Genomic DNA, 22,310 nt, shown 5'->3' on the forward strand with positions numbered 1-22,310 from the left:
ACATGGGAGAAGCCATCCAGGGATTGGGAACTGGCCTCCCTTCCTGTCCTACTGACACTCCTGATGAATGTCCAAGAGAGGACATTGACCTCTGCTGGGTGCCAGCAAGAAAATTCTCCCCTGCCCTCTCTCCAGATGGGACTCGTCTCCATGTTTATGCAACCCAAGGAGTCAGTAGAATTAGTCCCTTTTCATTTTGCCCTTTTTTGAGAACCGAGAGTTTAATTCCCACCAAACAATGTTCTTTTCCAACAAGCTTAAAATAAGCCCTTTAGGCTGCAGTGGCCTGTGAGTTGCTAGCATTGTGCAAATATGGACTTGTGCAGAGAGTGCCTATGACACAATGTGAAGGCTATTTACTGGTTGGGGGGCAGGGAGGAGGAGGAGGAGGAGGAACGGAGGGGGGAGGCCAGGAAGTTGAAGGGAGGGGCAGCAGGAAAGCTTGCGATCTTCATGCCCCCATATGGCCATTCTCTAAACAGCAAGAGCTTTGTTCCAGCGGACTTGGGAGGCTGATGAAATGTAATTGGATTTAGTGCATGGGAACTTGTATATTGAACTTGGGGGTAGTGTTTATGCTGCACTGGCAGTGCAGCTTCATAAACTGCATTTCTATGGTGAAAGGGCAGGGCATAGGTGCACATGTTATACCTCCACAGTTGGGGAACTCAGGCACACATATCCATGCACAAGCGTTCACAAACACAGGCATGGTCTTCTAATTTGGACTGTAACATCTCTGTCAAACAGGAGGTGTTTGGCATTTCCCAAGCTGTTGCCCTATGGATGCCCTTCAATTCGCACCAGTCAAAGCCACTATGGCCAGGGATCAAGACCAGTAGGGACTGGAGTCTGGAGGGCAGCTGGTTGGGGAAGGCTACTTGGATGGATGGTGGCAAAAGCCAGAGCGGAAAGAAAACAAGGGGGCCATTGGCATTTCAATGTGAGCTTAATGGATGGGGGGGGGGTGCAGCTGTCTTCAAAATGTTCCATTTATTTAGCTGGCTATTGGCATACTGATCAAGTCTCTAATCCTCTTCACTGAATCAAATAGATTTACAAATGTTTTCATGTGAAGTGATTAAGACTGCTACATGTGCATGTGATTAAACACTGGAAAAAGGATCCCCGACCCCCCCAGCCATGAAAACAAGCCTCTTCTTTTCCACTCTGAGGCAATTATCTTAAAATCACAACCCCTGCCCTGCACTGCAGCCCCCCATACGACATCCTTCGCAGCCCTTTCCAGTCTCATACACTTTTGAGGCTTTGCTGCTATCGGTCGATTGAACACACTCGGCAGTTGCCATGTGCAGTTGTGCACTATGCGGTTAGAGTTTGCTTAAACTTTCTTTCCCTAGATGGAATTGCCAAGACAGCTGGAGCATGTTGAGAGCATAAGCTGGCTGGTGGCGGGCCAACTGATAGAGCAGGCTGGGTGGGCTTGCTCTCCTAGGAAAGTTACTGAAACAATGCACAGAAAGCCAAGTGCCCAAATTCGGTAGGAGTGGGCCGTAAGCTCATTTGTAAATATGTGTCTGCAGGCCCCCCACACGGTCCAAATAATGAGACGATTCAGGGTAAGCCCTACCTGGGTTTGGTTTCCTTTGGAAATGGATTGAGGTGTATTTTATGTAATATTTGTTTGATTTATAATCATTCAAGCAGAACAAACAGCAGGCTGCCCTACATGGCAGCAAATCCATTACCCATCATGCACCAGATCTTCAGAGACCTCCCCCCCCACACCTATTCCCTTCCCTTAGCTTGAGGTGGGATGCCATCATCCTCAAGCTGTTATGACTGTATTTTTCTAAACACGAGAGAGAGAGAGAGAGAGAGAGAGAGAGAGAGAGAGAGAGAGAGAGAGAGAGAGAGAGAGATATCTCCAGTTCCAGAAGACCATCTCCTACCACTCAGCTCTCCATTAGCCAGGCGTTCTGTACTATTAACAAGCAATTTCCTCCCAAAAGGAGTGGTTGGCTCATAGCTGTAACCACTGTAATACTTCCTATCTTATCGTGCAAGTATGTAGGCAGACTTGCTCTCTGAACTGCACATCCTTCCCTAAAGTTGAGGTTTGTGGATGATAGCATTGTTTCTGTCTTTCAAGAAAGCTGGTCCTGAGCACAGAGAATTTACCTGTGATGAAAGAGGTATTTCACATTTCTCTCTCCCTGAAAGAGCAAAACTCCAAGGTTCAAGCAGAGCTGAAGACTCAAGTCAAGTGTAAACAGCATTTTCAGCTGTTGGCAAAACAAAGGCTGCTGTGAAGAATCCCATAGGTAAAGGTAAAGGTACCCCTGCCCGTTCGGGCCAGTCTTGCCAGACTCTAGGGTTGTGCGCTCATCTCACTCTATAGGCCGGGAGCCAGCGCTGTCCGCAGACACTTCCGGGTCACGAGGCCAGTGTGACAAGCTGCATCTGGCGAGCCAGCGCAGCACACGGAATGCCGTTTACCTTCCCACTGGTAAGCGGTCCCTATTTATCTACTTGCACCCGGAGGTGCTTTCAAACTGCTAGGTTGGCAGGCGCTGGGACCAAACGACAGGAGCGCACCCCACCATGGGGATTCGAACTGCCGACCATGCGATCGGCAAGTCCTAGGCACTGAGGTTTTACCCACAGCACCACCCGCGTCCCTTATTCTGCTGTGAAGAATCCCATACACTTCTGTAATACAGACTACGACAAACTGGACCAATGTCCCAGAGCCTGTTGAGTGGAGGAGTGGAGGCAAGATTGTGCCTGTTCAGGGAAAGGAGAACAATGTGAACTTCCACTGGGTTGAGGAAGGCATTTGTTCTTTTAATTAAACAATATGCTAGGGGAAAACACACACAAAAACACATTCTACAATCTGTTACCAACAGTTCAAAATGTGCCTCACCAGATGTGAAATGGCAGCATCTACACACAGTACCCTCATATACATGCCTGTGCATTTATATACATGTATAAATGTATATATCGGGACGCAGGTGGCGCTGTGGGTTAAAGCCTCAGCGCCTAGGACTTGCCGATCGAAAGGTCGGCAGTTCGAATCCCTGCGGCGGGGTGCGCTCCCGCTGCTCGGTCCCAGCGCCTGCCAACCTAGCAGTTCGAAAGCATCTCCGGGTGCAAGTAGATAAATAGGGACCGCTTACCAGCGGGAAGGTAAACGGCGTTTCCGTGTGCGGCTCTGGCTCGCCAGAGCAGCAATGTCACGCTGGCCACGTGACCCGGAAGTGTCTCCGGACAGCGCTGGCCCCTGGCCTCTTGAGTGAGATGGGCGCACAACCCCAGAGTCTGGCAAGACTGGCCCGTACGGGCAGGGGTACCTTTACCTTTACCTTTATAAATGTATATAAATGTACAGGGATGCTGGTGGCGCTGTGGTCTAAACCACTGAGCCTCTTGGGCTTGCCTATCGGAAGGTTGGCGGTCCAAAGCTCACCACAAGGTGAGCTCCCATTGCTCTGTCCCAGCTCCTGCCAACCTAACAGTTCGAAAGCACACCAGTGCAGGTAGATAAATAGGTACCGCTGCGGTGGGAAACGGTGTTACCATGCACTCTGGTTTCCGCCACAGTGTCCTGTTGTGCCAGAAGCAGTTTAGTCATGCTGGCCACATGACCTGGAAAACTGTCTGTGGACAAACGCTGGCTCCCTCGGCCTGAAAGTGAGATGAGCGCCACAACCCCATAGTCGCCTTTGACTGGACTTAACCATCCAGGGGTCCTTTACCTTTACCTTTCTGCCTTGTACATATATATATGTATATGAGAGATCAGGCAGATCTACCTCCATGCCATTCAAAGAGTTATTTTTTAGAGACCCTGGGAGTGAAGGAGGTAAGAATCCTGAACTCCAGGAAACAAGACTAACGAGATGTTACGAATACATTCCCAAAAGGCAAAACTAGGGACAGTACAGTGATATCCCAGAAAATAGGAATGACTGGAGAATATGCAATCAGTCTGATTATCATCTTTGCAAGGGATGAGGCCAGGCCGAGCAGAGAATGGGGCAATTCCATACTCATCTGCTTTATGCTTATCTCTGTAAGCCGTGGGGCATTTGCTAATAAGCTTGTCGAGTCTTCCTTCCCGCTCAGCTGAGGCTTCCCTGCCAGGTTGGCTGCTGTGCTGTGAACCATTCCTTCCAAGCTCTCCTATAGGCGGCTGTCTCATCTCTCATCCGCCCAGGGAACAGGAAAGGAATTTTTAAGGTTAAGTACTGGAGCCTCTGCTTTTAAGAACAGTGTTTGGTATCCCTGGTGAGGCATTTCTGGATGCATTCCTTTGTTTTCTGCCATGCCTGACTAGTCGTGATTTAAAACTGTTTTAAATGACGACATGTTTTGCAATGAGTTTCTTAGAGCTTGAGAAGACTGAAATACCAGGACCATCCATGGTGGTGTTGTGTGAGGGGTGGGGGTGGGGTCACAATGGTGACAGTCATTTGCCTTTACTCTAGCACCACCCTGTGGCAGCTTTCTGGAAAGGCAGGGGTGACTGATCCAGTCCCACCCCAGCTGATACCAGTCAGGCCAAGCTAAGCCAAAGATCCCACAGACTTGCAGATTTAGAATGTTTTCAGGCAAGACTTAAATCACCTTTGAACCGTGTCCTATTTGTATGAATGTATGATTGTTTTTAATGTAGAATTGAAAGCAGGCTTCTGAAATTAAGACACAGTTTGTGACCAATGTAGGTTTAATGCTCAGATTGTCAACCACTTTAAGCAACAGCAAAAGCTAACTAGACTCTAAGCTTACATGTGAAAAGACCTGCTATTTTTCAATGCCTCCTGGAATAGCAGCTACAGAAGTATTAGCTAGGATGATTACATGAATAAGGTTCAGGCAGTTTTGATCTATTCAAACCAGCTGGTCCAGAATGCCACAGCCAGAATATCAACTGGGGCTAGTTATGGGATGCATGTGATTCCTATGTTACAAAAACTCCACTGCTTAATGGTCTGTTTTGAGGCACAATTCTTGTGGGATATAGCCATCTTAACTCTAATGCATGAAGGGGTTAATTCCATAGAGTAAGCTGTCCTGCCAGGCTTAGCTAGGTCACACCCACTCACTTTGGAAGGAAGGGCTATTAAACTTCTCCCACTTTCCACCTTTCTGTTTCTTCCACCATGTGAACTCAACCCAATAAGGACATCTATATTGGATGCTCCAATCTTAGGACTCAGTTACATTAGTCCTAAAAATAATTTGAAATGCGTTATTATAACATCGTGGCAGCAGATGGCGCTGTAGAGTTTAATCCTTTGGCAATGTGATTTCCCATTATGAGCTTTACAACGCATTTTCCTGAAACATTTTTTTAATGTGTCTAGATCCAGCCTTAGACTTTGTTGGCTTTAGCAAGCCATCTTTGTGTTTCTATACAAATAATTTAGAAACATTTTACCACTTTTTGAAACTAAGTTGTACAGCTGGTCTTTTCTTGCTGCTGCACATGAATGCGACCTTTGAAGAGTTTGTAAGTAAACCACTTTTAACTTACCAAAGATGTGGTCTCTTTCTATGTTAAGGAAAAGTGGGGAGCTTTTGGAAGAAACTTAGAAGGGAGAATTATAAAGGTCTAACAGCCTTTATTTCCCTGTTTTACTTTGCTGCATGTTTTGTGATTTTAAATCTCTGCTACGTCTCACTCTCCAAAGAGAACTTGCCTCAAACCTGCATCTAGGCATCCAGGGAATTCTTCTTTCATTCTTTAACCAAATTACTAAAAGCACCAGCAATTAAAAATGCTAACAGTGACCAGGCCTACAGCTGACAAAACTTCAGAGAATACAGCACAACTAGAGAGTAGCAGCTAGAGAGAGGAGCTGTAGTTCAACAACAGCTGATGTGTCTGGTTCCTAATCACTTTCCTAGTTAGCCAGGCTGCATGTGTTGAGCCACTGATTTATTGATGTGCAATGCATTAGTAAAGGGACCCCTGACCATTAGGTCCAGTCATGACCGACTCTGGGGTTGCGGCGCTCATCTCGCTTTATTGGCCGAGGGAGCCGGCGTACAGCTTCTGGGTCATGTGGCCAGCATGACAAAGCCACTTCTGGCGAACCAGAGCAGCACATGGAAACGCCGTTTACCTTCCTGCCGCAGCGGTACCTATTTATCTACTTGCACTTTGACGTGCTTTCAAACTGCTAAGTTGGCAGGAGCAGGGACCGAGCAATGGGAGCTCACCCCGTCGCGGGGATTTGAACCGCCGACCTTCTGATTGGCAAGTCCTAGGCTCCGTGGTTTAACCCACAGTGCCACCCCCGTCCCAATGCATTAGTACACCACCTTTATTAATAAAAGCTAGTGGGTCAGATGACCATCAACTATCTCAGCCTTTGCCAACTTGGTGCCCTCTAGATGTTTTGGACTACAACTCCCATCAACCCTAGCGAGTTTATGCTGGGGATTGTAGTCTAAAACATCTGGATGGCTCCAGGCTGGTGAAGCTTGAGCTAACTCATCCACCATATATAAACAGTTAAAATGGGTTTCTTTTCCTTCCACTGATGTCAAACTAGAAATAGAGGCAAAAAGGAGAGGAACAAGAATTGCAAGCCACCGTTGGATCATTTCAAGTTATTCTACAGCATTCAAATGTTAAATCCATCCCTTAGGTATAATTTAAGCTGAGCTTAGAAAGCAAACAAACTTTTTGGTCAGGTTGCTGTAAGGCTGCCTAGCTTGTGTGAGAGATAGAAGAACTCTGTGTGTGCACTCCAGAGAAAAGAGAGTGAGTGTAGGCAAATATAACTCGCTATTTTATATAAAAAAGCAAACACATTTGTGAAAGATTATGGCTTGTTTTCATTTGACTGTGTGTGTCTTGTGGCTCTGGGACCTGTGGAGTTTTTGGTATGCAGACTGCAGCACTGGGGAATGTGGTCATACACACAACCCATCCCAATGTCTTACTTGGGCATTTCTTAAAAAGACACAAATTTTAGTTATTTACGGGGGAGGGGTCTTGCATTTCATCAAGAGGCTTTTCTTGCTTAATTACGCACTTCATAACCTAATACACTAATTGATGAAACCAAGGCAGAAGTATTCAGCAGGGCCTGAATGCAATCTGTTGCGGGGAAAAAGGTGTGGCGATGTTAGCATTCATTTGGCTTTTGTTGCTGTTGCCTTTTTGTGTGCAGAATCAAATCATTAGACATTTCCTAAGAAATATTGAGGATGGAGACAATGTATATGTACTCCAAGCAAGATAAATTAAAGCCTGGCTTGATGGGATGGTGATTCTCCCTCAGAGAAATATTTGATAAGCAGGAGAAAGAAAGAAATGAGACTTCGTTATAGTAAAACAACAGCAAGACAATTTATTATGGCATAAACTTTAATGGATTACAATGCACTTCATCAGCTGCATGAAGTCTTATCCTGCATTATGGGTGTTACACACAGGGGAGGGGGAGAGAAATAGTAAACAGTGATGTCAGAAAGAAATGAAATGCAAAAAAAAGTGCAAGTAGTTAGATTTTCCTGCATTTCATTTCTTTCTGATATCACTGTTTACAATCCTCTACCACTCACCATTTTTAGTTGCAACTCAGGATAACACTTCACGCATCTGATGAGATAGACTGTAGTCCACAAAAGCTTTTGCCATAATAAATTTGCTAGCCTTTGAGGCGCCACAGCACTCTCTGCAGTTTTCACTGCAGACTAACACAGCTGCCCCTCTGGAAAATCATTGTCCTAGGTGCTCAGTATATAAATAAGCAAGCAAAAGGAGACTTCGCTGACTTTCTATTCCTGCTCCTTCACCACACAACACGCGCCTGCGTTTCTAAACTGGAGTGCAACCTTTCCATTTTGCCCTTGTCCCTAAGTGGCCTTTGCGCTGCCCCAAAGTCCCTTCCGGGACGCTGGCTATGCTAATTGCTTGACTTTGGGGGATGGGGTGGGATCTATACCTTCCAGCCCTTGGACAAGCCCTGCATTCAACAACCCACCCACTCAAAGCCAGGCCTCCCAGGTAGCAGAGAAGGCCCTGCTCTCATTCCCTCAGCCTGGAGAAACACTCTTCACCACTTTCCAAGATCAACATTCAATGGTCATTCCTCTTGCCTGAGAAATTTGGAAGTCTTTACAATGGAATAATACCTGGCTACCCCCAGCCTTGGGGAAGTCTGCCTTCAGAAAGCTCCTTTTCGCTACCCACCCTGGAGTCCTCTAAGCAGGTGCTTGAAGCCAGCCAGCCTGTGGCCACGGTTTGCGCTGTCCCTGGGGGAAACCTACATGCCTGCTGGAAAGTAGCAGGGCAGCACTGAGGGCTGTCCCTCCTGGCTGTCAACAACCTAGCTGGCACCCTGAGGAAGTTTCTTGGTGCCAGGCAGGCCCACCTCCCTGGTGATGAAGCAATTAGGGGCTGTTGCTTCTCTTTTAAAAGCACCCTGCCCAACTCGCTCTTTTCATTCAACACAGAGGGAGGGCATCTGCAAAGTCCTCGCTAACCCACCCACACTGCCATGGAGTGGGCTTCAAAACTGGTAGGTGCCTGGCTTTCTTTGTGCCTCTTTTTATTTACTTTCTATTTATTAACAGCCTGTCGAGCTTGTTTGCTTTGGGAAGTGTAAACTTTGCCTGGGTGAACTATTGCTTTCAGGGCCTGGCACTGAGGAGACAAAAATGACCTCCCAGAGTGAGGGGGGGGGGGAGAAAGGATCCCATAGAAGGAAGCACAGATGGGGACAAAATGGACAGCAGTTAAGAATGTCGTGGGAATTGTTGATTTGTGCATATAAAGTTCTTCCGTTTATGGCGAGGCATGGGGGGGGGGAATTCAGTTCACTGCACGTTAAAAGGTGAACCGACTTAATCCACACATCCCAAGACAATATGCAAACCAAAACATAGCCATCCTACAAAATTCAGACTTCTCTGAATTTTGCAGTGCATTTCTCCAGGTAAGTTATGTGTACAAAGCTGCATATATAGGGTAACACACGCATAGGAATGCATATTCTATTGGAACTAGAATAGAAAAATACATTGCATTAGGGGGAATTGCTTTGCAAAATGTCTATTAGGCAAGATTGTGTATACAAATGTGTCTATGAGGAGAAATTTGCACTGAAAGTGCTGATGAGGATGATTTTGAAGAACAATTTGCCAACTGAGATCACCTTGATGGGGGACCATCCTTTCTCTGAGCTCTTTCACTCTGGTCATTGAGCATTGATTCTGATTTTATGACAACAAGCATTCGTCTGGATTTGCTGATGGGCATTTATATATCTTCCTGATAATCATTTGTTTATTCCACAATGTTTCTCCTTGCCACTATCCTAATAGCAAAATAATTGCAGCTGCACTAAGGTGACAGAGTGTGCTAATCCACTTTAACTATGCAAAGCTAAATTTCCTCATAGGCACTTTCATCCCTCCTGCAAAATACTGACAGTCTGGGGGCTCCCTCTCTTTCCCAGCTTTGACTAAATTACTTGAAAGGGGACAAGTGCTAGTGACTAGATATACAAGGAGTGTATATGAGCCTTTGGCCCTCCCAAATGTTGCTGAACTACAACTCCCATAAGTCTTAGCAAAATGGCCAATGACTAGGGATGATGGGAGTTATGGTTCAGTAACCTCTGGAGAGCCAAAGGTGCCCCTGAGTTGTATGATGAAAAGTACCCAGTGTCCTCTCTTTTCTTCCACTCCAGATGGTTTTCTGTGCTATCTGCCTTTCCTTCACACTTGATGTCTCCAGAGAAACAAAAGAGCAAAGCAAGGGAGCTAAAGGAAAGAAGAGAGGATCAGCAAAAGCCAAGGTTCAGCACCTGAAGGCTCAAGAATCCTCACCTGACCCGGTGCTAAGAGTAAACCCAGAGGCTTCCACGGACTACACCCTTGTGGAGGATTACGAGCGGAGCATCCATGAGATGGTTAGCCAGCTGCGGAACAGCTCCGAACCCCTGGAGAGCAAGTGCCAGGTCAACCTGAGGCTCTGGATGTCCAACAAGAGGAGCCTGTCTCCGTGGGCCTACAGGTGAGATAGAGCAGGTCTCAAGGCATTGTGGTTGCCCCACACAGGTCTTCTCACAAGCCTATCTGTACAAGACAAAAAATTGTGCCTCGGCTGCATTTTGCTTTCTGTGTGGTATTCAACCAATCTGTGGCCTAGAACAGTGGTTCCCAATAGGTGGTCCGTGGACCCCCTCTGTGGCACCATTCATATAACAAATACTACCACAGAGATATCAAAACTGTCAAAAGTAGAGGGTCCATGGATTGAAAAACAGGTGGTCCCCAGAACCTAGCTACAGTGGTACCTCGGGTTAAGAACTTAATTCGTTCTGGAGGTCCGTTCTTAACCTGAAATTGTTCTTAACCTGAGGTACCACTTTAGCTAATGGGGCCTCCCGCTGATGCTGCCACCGTGCGATTTCTGTTCTCATCCTGAAGCAAAATTCTTAACCCGAGGTACTACTTCTGGGTTAGCGGAGTCTGTAACCTGAAGCGTCTGTAACCAGAGGTGCCACTGTAATTGGGAACTACTGACTTAGAACCAACAGCATGATTACTGGTCTCTATGCTATTTGTCTGTGTGTTGGTGTGTGTTGGGGGAGTGTATTTGCTTCTCTTTTGAACTCAGACCCTTCTGCTGGAGACAGAAGTGGGTTGACAACAAGTGCCCCCGCACCCATCCCATGCAGGCTACAACCTGCTTCAACACTTGGGATGCCATCACACATGATCAAGAGGCACCTTGGACCTCCTAGCAAGGAGCGCCACTGGCACGCTAGGATTTATTTGTAATTGGTTTAAAAACAATTATGTCATCTAATCAGCCATTTCCCACCCTATTGTGGCCTATCCAAGGGTTGTGGCATTCCCATATGTCACTCATTAGCATATGCTAATTAATTCCTATATTTAATACTGCCTTAGCTTAAGACTCAGCCAAGAAAATGCTAGCGAGGTAGCAGAAAAACTTGGTAGCATTGGCCCGATTTTGTGGCACTCTATCCCCGCCTTGTGGTGCTCTTGAAAGTGCATGAATGTCGCTTTTCTGAAGGGCTCAACCAAAACATTTCACTCACCTTTTTAAGAACCAGAGACCACATAACTCTGATGAATTCAGCACTGCATAAAATCAATTCCTTTCTGGGCCTTGTGGTTGTAGTTTGATCATGGCAGGAGGAACAACTTGGACCGATGCAGTTTACCACATCAGGTTACATGGGACCTTTGGTACACGAAGCCACTGCTGTTTTCTCGACGTCTGGTTTCACCAGCTGAATGAACTGCCCTCTGCATGGAGTGACTAAAGCTGTGTTGTGTCAATGGGTAGCACCAGTCTGAGGCCTACATTCAGACAGAACCATTTGAAGCAGTAAAGGCTTCCAAGTTCTTCTGAAACAGTAGCATGCATTACAGAGTTAGGATCACATGTGTCTCTGTATGTTTTTGGGTGGGAAACAGATTCTACTACCTCATTTCCAAGCTATGCAGAGTGGGGCTTGGCTCAAACAACACAGCAGAGGCAGTTAAAGAAATCTACCCGTGGGGCACAGCATTCTGATTATTTCTGAGGCTGCACTAAATAGTCTTCTGCAAGCCTAGGACCACAGTGTTCCTCAGGACATGCCTGCAAACATCACTTCAAAGGTAGGTGTTGATTTGAACTTTCCCCCTCATACGATGCAAGGACACCCCCTCCATTTCTCTCTGTCCACAGATGTTTTGCTCTGCAGGCACCATTCCTTTCTTGCTATTGTTGTGGCATGAATGCCTACCATTGTATGGCCATTAGAAACTGGAGCATGCACCATGGTCCTTGATGCCAAGGTCTCTTATCAAGTAGGTCCTCCTACATTTTATGGTCCTCTTTGTGAGGATTCGGCAAGTCGCATCCTGTCGCACCTTCCAGTGCATGTCCAAGTTCACTGAGTTAACTTACACATGTACTGGAAGGTGCTATGGTAGATGGTGGTTGTTACCCCCAAATTCTGGGGTGCCGCTAGGTATGTATGTGATCTGCCTTCCTATCCTCAGTAGCCCCACCCCCTCTGCCCCCCAAATGAATGTGCTTGTTCTGATGTCAGCACGTTTCCACTCCAGGATCAACCACGACGCAACACGAATCCCAGCCAACATCCCAGAGGCACACTGCCTGTGTGCTGGGTGCATCAATCCCTTCACCATGCAGGAAGACCGCACCATGGTCAGCATCCCCATCCACAGCAAAATCCCAGTGCGCCGACTGCTGTGTGAGCCAAGCAACCCCAGCCGGAAGAAGAAGAGGTGCCGCAAGGAGTACAAGACCGTGATGGAGACCATTGCTGTGGGCTGCACTTGCATCTTCTGAGAACTGCTGCTATTCCTGCTTCGGGTTCCCTAAGGGTTAGTAGCGCTCCCGTCTTCCTAGCCTCATCTTCCCCTTCCGTTCTCCCAGAACGTGCTTTTTCTCCTGCCAAGATGTGGGAAGATCCATGTGCTTCCAGAGGCCAAAGCTGCTTTCGTTGGACTCCTTCTCTCCCATAACCCACAGAGAGGTTGGCGGCACAACATGCACACAGCAAGAAATTAGAATTGTAGAGCTGGAACGGACCTTGAGGATCATCTGGTCCAACTCTCTGCAATGCAGGAATATGCAGCTGACCCGAACGGGGAACAAACCCACAACCTTGAGTGCTTTCTGTGTCGCACAAATGGTAATTAACTGTATTCGACCTGGATCCAGAGCAAATTGCTTCATTTCACCCTAATAGCTCTGAATCTACAGTCACTGGTGCCAGTTTTTACTCTTTGCCAGGCATGCCTGCTCAGTCAGGAGTTCAGCAGAAAGGGAAGCTGCTGTGTGGCTGCTGCTGTGGAGGAAGGAAGGAAGGAGATCCAGTGAAGGTGCAGCCTTCCATCTGGGGCTCAAAGCCCTTTAGCACTGGCTTGACGGCTGCTCAGTTTGCAAGCTGACGCTGCAGCCCATCTGCTGGAGTTGCTCAGGGCTTAGGCCAGGATGACGTCACCATGCAAAGAGGCCCTACTGGGTTGCACTACAAAAATGGAGGCTTTGACAGGACACATCTTCTGTGTCAATTGAAGGCCCAAAGCTAGGCCATTGCTCTTTTGACAGTGCCCTGCTGCCTTCTGTGTGGGAGCAGGAGAGTCTGTACTTGCTGTGCTTGGTGGAGAAGGAGAGGCATTTCAAGGCTACTTGGAAGGTGTACTCTTGTACACCTCACACAAAACTAACAAGGAGATGTCTTATCTTAATACCAAGCAGTTCTCAGAGTCCTGTGCTGGCAGCCCTGTTCACAGGGCCTAGGTATCAGCAAAATGCTAGGCCAGGGAACAAACGCCGCAGCTTTGGCACATGTGCCAAAGACTAGATTCAGGAGGCAGCAAGAGATCCCGAGGCAACCCATTATTTGTGACACCCTAGAGACAAGGACCATGGCCGTTTTGGGAACCTGCAACCCTTCTGCACATATCAGAAGCAGCATCCCTTGGTGCAGAGCCACAGGTCGCTGACAAGAACCCAGGTTTGACCACAGGCAGCTCCGTTAAAATGGTTCTCAGGCAGCAAAGCTGCCCAAAGATCCCTGTCTGAGACTTTTGGGAAAGTGCAGTCAGTGAACACAGGCAAGGCTGGTTTTGATGGGCCAGTGGTCTGCCTTCGTGCAAGGCAGCATCACAGGCTAAGAAGTCCAGGCTTAGGAAGGGTGGCGGTGGAGACAGTTCTGGCTTGTGGAAGGCAAGACCCTTGAGCAAAACAGTGCAAGAGAGAGGGAGCCATATGCTAAGGCAGGGGTGGTCAACCTGCAGCCCTCCAGAGGTTGGTGGACTACAACTCCCATCCTCCCTGACCACTGGCTCTTCTGGTTGGGGCTGATGGGAGTGTGAGTCCAGCAACACCTGAAGGCCACTCCTGAATCTATGCAGGGGCTGCCTTTGTGCCAGAATGCTGAAGCACTGGGGAGAAAACAATGGGCAGCTTTCCTTTCAGTTCGCTCGCGTTTCCCAGCATTTCACAGAGCAGCCCCACGCAGGCGCTCAGCTCTGCAGAACTTGATTAGAGAACGATATCAGCTCCTAGTAGCCTTACCCTTTCTGGGAAATGGCAGAACTCACTGGCTGGTAATTTTGTTCAAGAGGAAGCTTTGCTCTTGACAACTCAGCAAGCTATCCCTTGACCACAGAAAAGAATTTGGGGGGTGAGCAGGGCTCTAGATCAGCAGCACGGCAAGGAGTACATTAGCCACCATTTCGGGAGCTACAGAACCATCTCAAGGAGACAGCATACAGTACCAAATCAGGAAAGGTTCCAGGTGTTTATACAGCAATTCCTTCTGTTTTGGAAACAATGGAAACCATTTTTTTTTTTTGCCATTAGGGGGATTATACCCTTCCCCTCCCCCCCCCAATCATACACAGGGCAAGGCAACATCAGCCATTAGCTGCAAGGATTTGAGGCAATCAGGGCAGTGGTTTATGCAGTTTCACATATGTATAGGCAGTCAAAAGGGTGTTAGAACCTGAGCTGTGGCCAATACCAGGAGACCCATCTCAGGGCTCTCTAGCTGACTACAATTAGAGGCAAGTTCATGAAGCTTGGCAACAAAGCAAAAGGAACAACATTGTTTTGGATGGCAAAACAGACACACACACAGACACAAAAAGGCGTCACATCAGAGACAGCGCTCTGCCTGTTCCCTTGAGTATAGAGGCCTATGCATAACGAGAAAGGCCAACACAAATGAACTTGGGGGCCAGGACTGCAGAGGCTTAGGAGGCAATCAATCCATCCTAGGACAGGGTTTAGTTTTGCCCTGAACAGACATGGACAGCGGCAGTGCATGGATATGGGACAGCAGGTAAGGAGCACTTAGCCTGAAGCAGAAAACCAGCCCATCAAGGCTGGAATCAGTATACGATGCTCCCCATTAACCAGCTCAGGTCCCTTCCAAGGTTATCTCAAGAGGAAGCCTTACTAGCTGGGCACATGTAGTTATTGACTCACAGACTCTCCGAAACATAGCAAGAAGGGGGATGCCCTTATTGTAGACAATAGATGCATGGGGATGTATGCCAAGTCTTCTGTTTCTCTCCTTGCTAAACCTCCAGTGTAATCCTTCAATACCCCCCACCCCTAACCCAATTCCCACCCTGCATGCACTAAAGGAGAGTTTCCTGGAAAGTCTTCTCTAGCAGCAACTGCTATAAAGTCACAGCTCGGTCTTCACTTTGTGCATCAGGTCCTTTTGGTCTATTTTCTCTAGGTCACGATTCCAGAAGTTGTAGGCTAAGAGGGCCACGTTTTTGGCCGCCACAGCAGCCATTTCCATCGAGCTGGCTGCCCACTCCATGCTGTTGAGGTAGTAGAGGTTATCGTGGAGGACAATGGGCGGTAGGCTCTTGGAAGACCCATAGTCAGGATAGGCCTGCCATTCCGTCACCTGGACAGAGTAGTAGGAACGGAACAGAGTCTTCAGCTCTTGCTTCTCCAAGGGGTGCTGGGAGTGGACTCGCCATATGGCTGCCTCTTGGGGCTGCTTCCGCCTGAAGGTACTGGATATGTTGACAGGGCAAATGTTGTCCATGGAACTGAAGAAGAGGACAGGAGCATCTGTGGTGAGGATGCTGGCAAAAGGGAAGAGCTTTGGGTCTGGAAAGCCAAAATAAGAGGAATTGAGGTAGCCATGGATGACAGAAGTGACAGTGGTGTGGAAGGTCCCTGGGAACTCAGCAATGGGAGGGTCAAAGTTCTGGAAGCTGATGTTGCTCTTGTTATTATGCAGTGGAGCAGCAATGACCACGATGTCATAGAAGCTAGAGCCTTGGCCTTCCTCGTCCTCATAATGCACCTGGTAGAAGGTTTTTCCTTCTGGAAAGAGTGGAGAGAGAGAGAGAGCTCAAAACAGCAACTCAAATACACAACAACTACCCTCACATCCTGCTGAAGGTTTTAAGGAGCTGAATGGGTAAGACCTAGAAGTTGGAAAGCTTCTTCAACAATCTGCCAAGGCTCTGTGGTTCTCCATGTTCCTTAGTTAACCCCTTCCCCTCTGTTTTTTATTATTTTCTTGTTGTTGCTGGTTTCAGCTTCCAGACCCTGCCTGGTGAGCTAGACCAGACACATAGAGCCGATATACAATTTGCACAAGTGACAGATATAAGAGTAAAGAGTGACTATATTTCTGACTGTCCACTAGTAAGCAGTTGGGGAATCTTCTCACCTTATGTGTGCATAGATGCAAGTGATACTAGGCAAGACCAAAATATTGGAGCATATAAAAGTGAGGATGTGTACGTCTACAGATGTCTTAGCCTTGGTACACCATCAAAAGGAGCACTGTTAACTATGAGGTACACCAGATCTGGCTGATAAGCTGCAGGAAAGGGTGGCCAAGGTGGTAGCTCTCCAGATGTTGTGGGACTCCAATTCCCATCAGCCCCAGCCAGCATGGCCAATGGTTAAGGATCATAGGAGTTTGTAGTCAAGCAGCATCTGGAGGTACTCAACAGCTTGTGAGATAGCAAGCATGAGACTGTAAGGTTCACAGTGGCATAAAATGAAAGCATGTGAATGCAGCAGCAGCAGAACAATTGTGTTTTTCATACTGTAATTTTATGTTGCGAACTATCCTGAGATTTATGGATATACGGCAGCATTCAAATTTAATAAATAAAATTAATATAACAATGATGTGTTCCAGCAAGCTCTATTGGGCTAAGGCCAACTACGTCACACTCAAGAGTATACCCATTGATGTCAATGGATTTAAACAACTTGTCCACTGATGTCAATGGATATTCTCTGAGTATGGCTAATGCTGGATATTATCTACTGCCTATATAATTAACAAAAATAATGAAATATAGGAAGGGATGAGGAATATGAAAAGGGTGGGAGTTAGCCTATTGTAAGTGCTTAAAGAGAAATATCTTTTGATAAAGATTCCTACTGTGAAGAAAACATAGTCTCTTAAGAATTTTTTCAATTTATTTTTTTAAAAAATGATCCAATACTAAATGATCCAGGTACATAAGGGGAGAGTTTTGTTGCTCCTCACTGACTGCATCACAAAAGAATTCAACTTGTCACACCTGCCTGGCCACATCTACATAAAGCAATCACAACAGTAATGAATGCACAACCGAGAGAGAACACTGGATTTTCCCAAGTATAAAATATTGTACTTTTTTAGTGCTCAGAAAACATAACGTCCCTGCAACAGAACAGCGGAGGAATGCAGAGTCTTCGCAGTAAATATGCATTGTTTATAATTTCTTGTGCAACCAACTGATCATCTGGAAAGGAGCTGAGACAAGTGAACGGCAAAGAAAGTCCCAAGTCCCACTTCCTGCAGATCCTTGTCTGCAGGGATGTTCTGGCTCCTTCTTTGCAAGCATTTTTAAGACACAAGTAGGGAAATGTAAAGTTAAAGTGATCCCTCAACTTCGCCCCTGCCATGCAAGGCCATTGGTGGTATACCAGCTGCTGTTCATAAGAAGGTCTCTCAAGAGAAGTACAACGAAATTGGAAAGTTTTAGTTCATGGGTAGGCAAATTAAGGCCCGGATCCGGCCTAATTGCCTTCTATATCCAGCCCACGGACGGTCCGGGAATCAGTGTGTTTTTACATGAGTAGAATGTGCCCTTTTATTTAAAATGCATCTCTGGGTTATTTGTGGGGCCTGCCTGGTGTTTTTACACGAGTAGAATGTGTGCTTTTATTTAAAATGCATCTCTGGGCATAGGAATTTGTTTATTCCCCCCCCCAAAAAAAAATATAGTCCGGCCCCCCACAATGTCTGAGGGACAGTGGACCGGCCCCCTGCTGAAAAAGTTTGCTGATCCTTGTTTTAGTTCCTTAGGAGATCTGAGCTGGTCTCCTTTTCTTCATTGTTTGCCAAACCCTGTCCTTGCCCAGCTGGCATGGACAATGGTCAGTGGTGATGGGAGTTATGCTCCAGCAACATCTGGAGGGCACCAGATTGGTGACCCCTGATCTAGCTAACTTGATCTTCAAGGTCTCAAGCAAAAGTAGTGCCCAGTCCTGTTACCCGAGATCTCCTGGTTCTGTTTCAGCTCTGGGCAGCTTACCTGAGTTGTGCAGAGAAATGGCTGTCACAGTGGCCTCAATTATGTTGGCTTTCGTCAGCTTCAGCAAGCCTGAACACACTAGGTTGTTGCCACCCTCCACAGACCACATGTTGCCCTGTGCCCCTGCTAGGGACATGGCCCCTGAAGATAGAAATACAGAGCGGTTAGGTGTCAGAATAATAATAAAGTAATGAAGACATCATTCCCTCCAGCAACATGGATCTATCGAGATCAGTCAGTGCTCCACTGGAAAGAGACACCTTTGGCCTTGCTTGGTTGGTCTGCAGCAAGATAGCAAAAGGTGGCACTCACCTGCAAACGCAGGCACCAGTACTGACTGGCCATAGCTGGCACGGAGAATGGCCACAATGACCTCGTCAATGAAGCGCTGTGTGATGCCCACCTCCAGCAGGGACTCTGCCACAGAGCGCTGTGTCATGTTGACAAACGTGTCCCCACCCAGCGAATGCAGGAGCTCCTCAAGGCGAGAAAACGCATAGCCATGGGCCTGGTATTTGTAGATCCTGCAGGACACAAAAAAGGAGGAGACAAATCTGGAGCAGTCAGATCCTTATGCCAGGAGATCTAAAGGAGGTTCAGTGCATCTCTTCAGCCTAGCTGGAGACTTTCTGGGTTTAAAGGAGAAGTAAGACCACCCTCTTTTCCTCTCTAGAGGTCTCACCACCTCTGTCACATACCTCATGAACTTCTCCATTACCTCCTCCACCCACATCTGTAGGCGCAGGAAGCTCATGCCATAGTGCCACCAGAGTCGGAAGAGGTTCAGCAGGTACCAGTCTGTCTCCTCTAGGGCAAACTGCTCCCCGCTAAAAATGGCGCTCTTCCCAGCCAATTCTCGACGGTGCTTCAGCCCTAGGAGAAGGGGACAATGAGGTAGAAGAGTAAAGCTACTTTCTGTCCTCCTTCATGAGCCACGGAGCGTAGGCAACACAGCCTTCTGCTTTTACACTAATGTTTTGCAGATTTTGTACGGGCTTTGAAACTTGGCCCGAATGCAATTGTTTCCAGTGTGATGATTGTACCCACACTCACCCAGCAGCTTAACAAAGTCCTGCATGTGTAGGTTGAGGGAGTGAATGGAGGCACCACCGATTTCATACTGCTGTTTGTTGACAGTGACCGTGGCCAGGCGGCCCCCAACGGTGTCCTTTTCGTACACGTCCAGTTGCACCTGTGGCCCAAAGTGCTGCTGCAGGAAGTGGGCCACCGAAGAGCCGCCAATCCCAGCTCCCACTACAGCTGCCAAGGCAAAAGCAGAGGTTCGAGGATAAGGCAGAGCAGATGCATGTCCACCTCCGACCACCCGTTCCACTCCCCCAAAGGACCAGCAGGTTGCTCATCTTACACACAGACCCTTAAACAATGCTTTGTCCTGCAGGGAGGATGCCACACAATGAAGAGGAAGGTTTTCCAAACCAGTCATTTGGCCTGATATTTTACCCATGTTCTTCGCCAAATAAAAACTGTTGCTATGAAGCAAGGGAAAGTTCTGCAGAAGGCCACAGCAAGCTTTCATCTGAATCTCTCAACATGGTTAACTCTCTCTCTCTCTCTCTCTCTCTCTCTGTGTGTGTGTGTGTGTGTGTGTGTGTGTGTGAGAGAGAGAGAGAGAGAGAGAGAGAGAGAGAGAGAGAGAAACGTGTGTACCAAGCTGCAGCTTTATGCCAAATATCACATTAATTACTTTACATGGCGAGTTGCTGCTGTCTGCATATGCTCAAAAAATGTAGTAGTATTTTCTTTTAATAAAAAAAACCTACAGAGCAAGAAAAAGCCCACTGTGAATGATTTTAAGATTTTGATTGGTTCCAAATTGGTAGCCCTGGAAGCACTTAGCAAAGTGACCTGAGTCCTGTGGCATCTTAAAGACCAACAAATGCTCTGATGATTTTGTGTACAGGAAATATTCATCAAAGTTGTCAGGTACACATTTCCCAGCTACAGAGTTAAGGCACCTCAAGGGAATTATTATTATTATTATTATTATTATTATTATTATTATTATTATTATTATTATTTATACCTCACCCATCTGGCTGGGTTTCCGCAGCCACTCTGCATGGCTCCCAACAGAATATTAATTATAATAATAAAGCGATAAAACATCTTGTCCAAGCCCTGGTCCATGCAGGAAACCTGTTGCCACAGCATTCCTCATACATGGCCAGCCAGCCAGCCTTTGCTTAAAAACTTCTACTGAAGGAAAGGCCACCACTTTCCAAGGTTTCCTGTTCTGTTCTGTTCCACTGGCAAACAGCCCCTACCACCAGGAGATCCTTCCTAATATTTCGCTGAAGCCTCCTTTCCCATTATCTAGACTCACTCAGGTACAGAAGTCAGGGGTGATGAGTGGCTATACTGCTGAAATCAGCCACACATGCCTCTCAAAGTCCAACATCCTCTGGCTACCTCAGCAACTTGCCATCTTATTCTTGTCAACAAAGGCTTTGTGTGCCTTTGTTATGGTGGCTGCTAGTATTATGAACAATAATGAGGAATCCTGGGACAAATGTCATACTGGAGAATGGCCTGTGCTTAAGGGGAAAGGGCCATCACTCAGCTGTGAAGCAGGTTCAATCCCTGGCATATGCAGGTAGGGCTGGGAGGTGTCCTTGTCTGGAAGCCTAAAGAGCTGCTGCCAGCCAGTGCAGACAAGCCTGAGCTAAATGGACCAACAGTCTGGTTCAGTAGAAGGCAGCTTCCTATTTTGCCACTACAGAAGCATCCTTAATGCCAATTATTCAGCCCTAGCCTTCTGCATGCCCTGACAGGCAGGTCCGTGCAGCCTCATCCTCGTGACTATTTGTTCCGTATCTTAAACACTTGTCTTCCCTCACACCCCCGTCGACAACCTCACACTGGACGGACGGCAGAAGCGCTCCGATCCCGCCGCCCAGGAGGCCTCGCTTAGATGCGTAAAACCCAGGCGCCCCGCGCTTACGCGCCTGTGATTTCGACAGCAGCGCCTACCTATTTTGCCGGGCGGAGCATCCCCTGCCGCAGCGACGGGGCGCTCCCTCCGCATCACCCCTACAGCTACCACGGTGAGCAACAAAAGCAGCCGATGCGAGGCTGCCATCATGTTGGCAGCGGCGGCGGCGGCGGCGCGGGAGGCGGGAACGCAAAGCGCGACGTGCGCAGTTTACATCTCCGCGCAGCCGAGCTCCGGCTCGCTCGCCTGCCCGACGGCTTCTCGGCTGCGGGGCCGGCGGGGGAGCCTCTCGCCTCCGTCCACTCGCCAGCAGCGCTTCCCGAAGGAGCGAGGAGGGAGCAAGGGCTTGGCTTCGGCATTGGCTGCGCCTCTCGCAGCGCCGCCCTCTTCGCAGAGTGCAAGGGGCGAGAGGCGGCCAGCTTCAAGAGACGCCCCTTCTGAGCCGAGGATGCAACCTCGAATAAGGAACTCGCCGCCCGCCATGCTTTCGGACTACAACTCCCGTCATCCCCGACCGTCGGTCATGATATGCAAGGGCTGACGGGAGTTGAAGGCGAAGCGCACCTGGAGGGCCGCGGCTTCCCTTCGCTTGCAGCGCGCAATGGTCTCGAGGGCTCCGGCGTTAGGCTTGCTTCGCGAAGCGCGCAAATGCTTAAACGCGATGCTTTCAGCTCTGAGTCTTGCTCCGATTCCCTTCCCCCCGTTCTTCATTTGCAATGCGGCTTCCCCGCTTCTTAATTACCATTCATCACTTGCTGTTTTTCGAAGCTTTAAACTGGGAACTGTGCAGCCGCAAGCAGAAGCTCTTTACGCCTTTTGTGGTCGGCCGTGGATCCGCGCCTTTCCTAGGAAGACGTTCTGGTTCTTTTGAACTCAGCTTGCAAGGGGAAGGGCTTTAAGAGGGGTGGGCCACCGAGGTGCCATTTTTGCCAGCTCTGTCTTGGGTGTAAACATCCAAGTCTGCTTGCTTGGAAGGGTTGGTTTGCTTTTCACACACTTCGAAGCTCACCGTGCAGGCATCACTGAATAAATATGGGGTGTCGACATTCGGGTTGCAAGTGTAAAAAGCACTGCCTGCCGAGTTCAGCACACCCTGCTGGCGTAGTTACCTGATGGCGAAGCAGCTAGAGCTGGCTTCAGGCACCTGGACCTTTAGCAGACCAACTCAAGTGTCTGAAAACGTGACATGAATGCTGACATCAACCTCGCCCTGTGGGAATCCCTGCAAAGAGCTAATAATAACCCAAAGCATTTAACCAGAGTGCATTTTAGGCTAGTGTGCTCTTTTATT

General features: G+C 47.9%; 2 protein-coding genes across 2 annotated transcripts; one reads left to right on the forward strand and one right to left on the reverse strand.

Moving 5' to 3' along the window:
- The first annotated feature begins 8,355 nt into the window (after nucleotides 1–8,355).
- Nucleotides 8,356–12,840, forward strand: IL17B (interleukin 17B). Its single transcript, XM_081901167.1, has 3 exons — nucleotides 8,356–8,507; nucleotides 9,681–10,006; nucleotides 12,082–12,840. Exons 1-3 carry the CDS (start codon nucleotides 8,487–8,489, stop codon nucleotides 12,326–12,328), a joined length of 594 nt encoding a protein of 197 aa, XP_081757293.1. The 5' UTR covers nucleotides 8,356–8,486; the 3' UTR covers nucleotides 12,329–12,840.
- A 1,566-nt stretch (nucleotides 12,841–14,406) lies between these two features.
- PCYOX1L (prenylcysteine oxidase 1 like) lies at nucleotides 14,407–21,428 on the reverse strand. Its single transcript, XM_081900058.1, has 6 exons — nucleotides 21,058–21,428; nucleotides 19,120–19,326; nucleotides 18,765–18,939; nucleotides 18,379–18,590; nucleotides 18,067–18,207; nucleotides 14,407–15,844 (listed from the first exon to the last, which is right to left on the reverse strand). The coding sequence occupies exons 1-6, from the start codon at nucleotides 21,167–21,169 to the stop codon at nucleotides 15,186–15,188; spliced, it is 1,506 nt and encodes a 501-aa protein (XP_081756184.1). The 5' UTR covers nucleotides 21,170–21,428; the 3' UTR covers nucleotides 14,407–15,185.
- Nucleotides 21,429–22,310: the final 882 nt, after the last annotated feature.

Source organism: Podarcis melisellensis (assembly GCF_964234715.1).
Source record: "Podarcis melisellensis genome assembly, chromosome: 2".
NCBI classification, from domain to species: Eukaryota; Metazoa; Chordata; class Lepidosauria; order Squamata; family Lacertidae; genus Podarcis; species Podarcis melisellensis.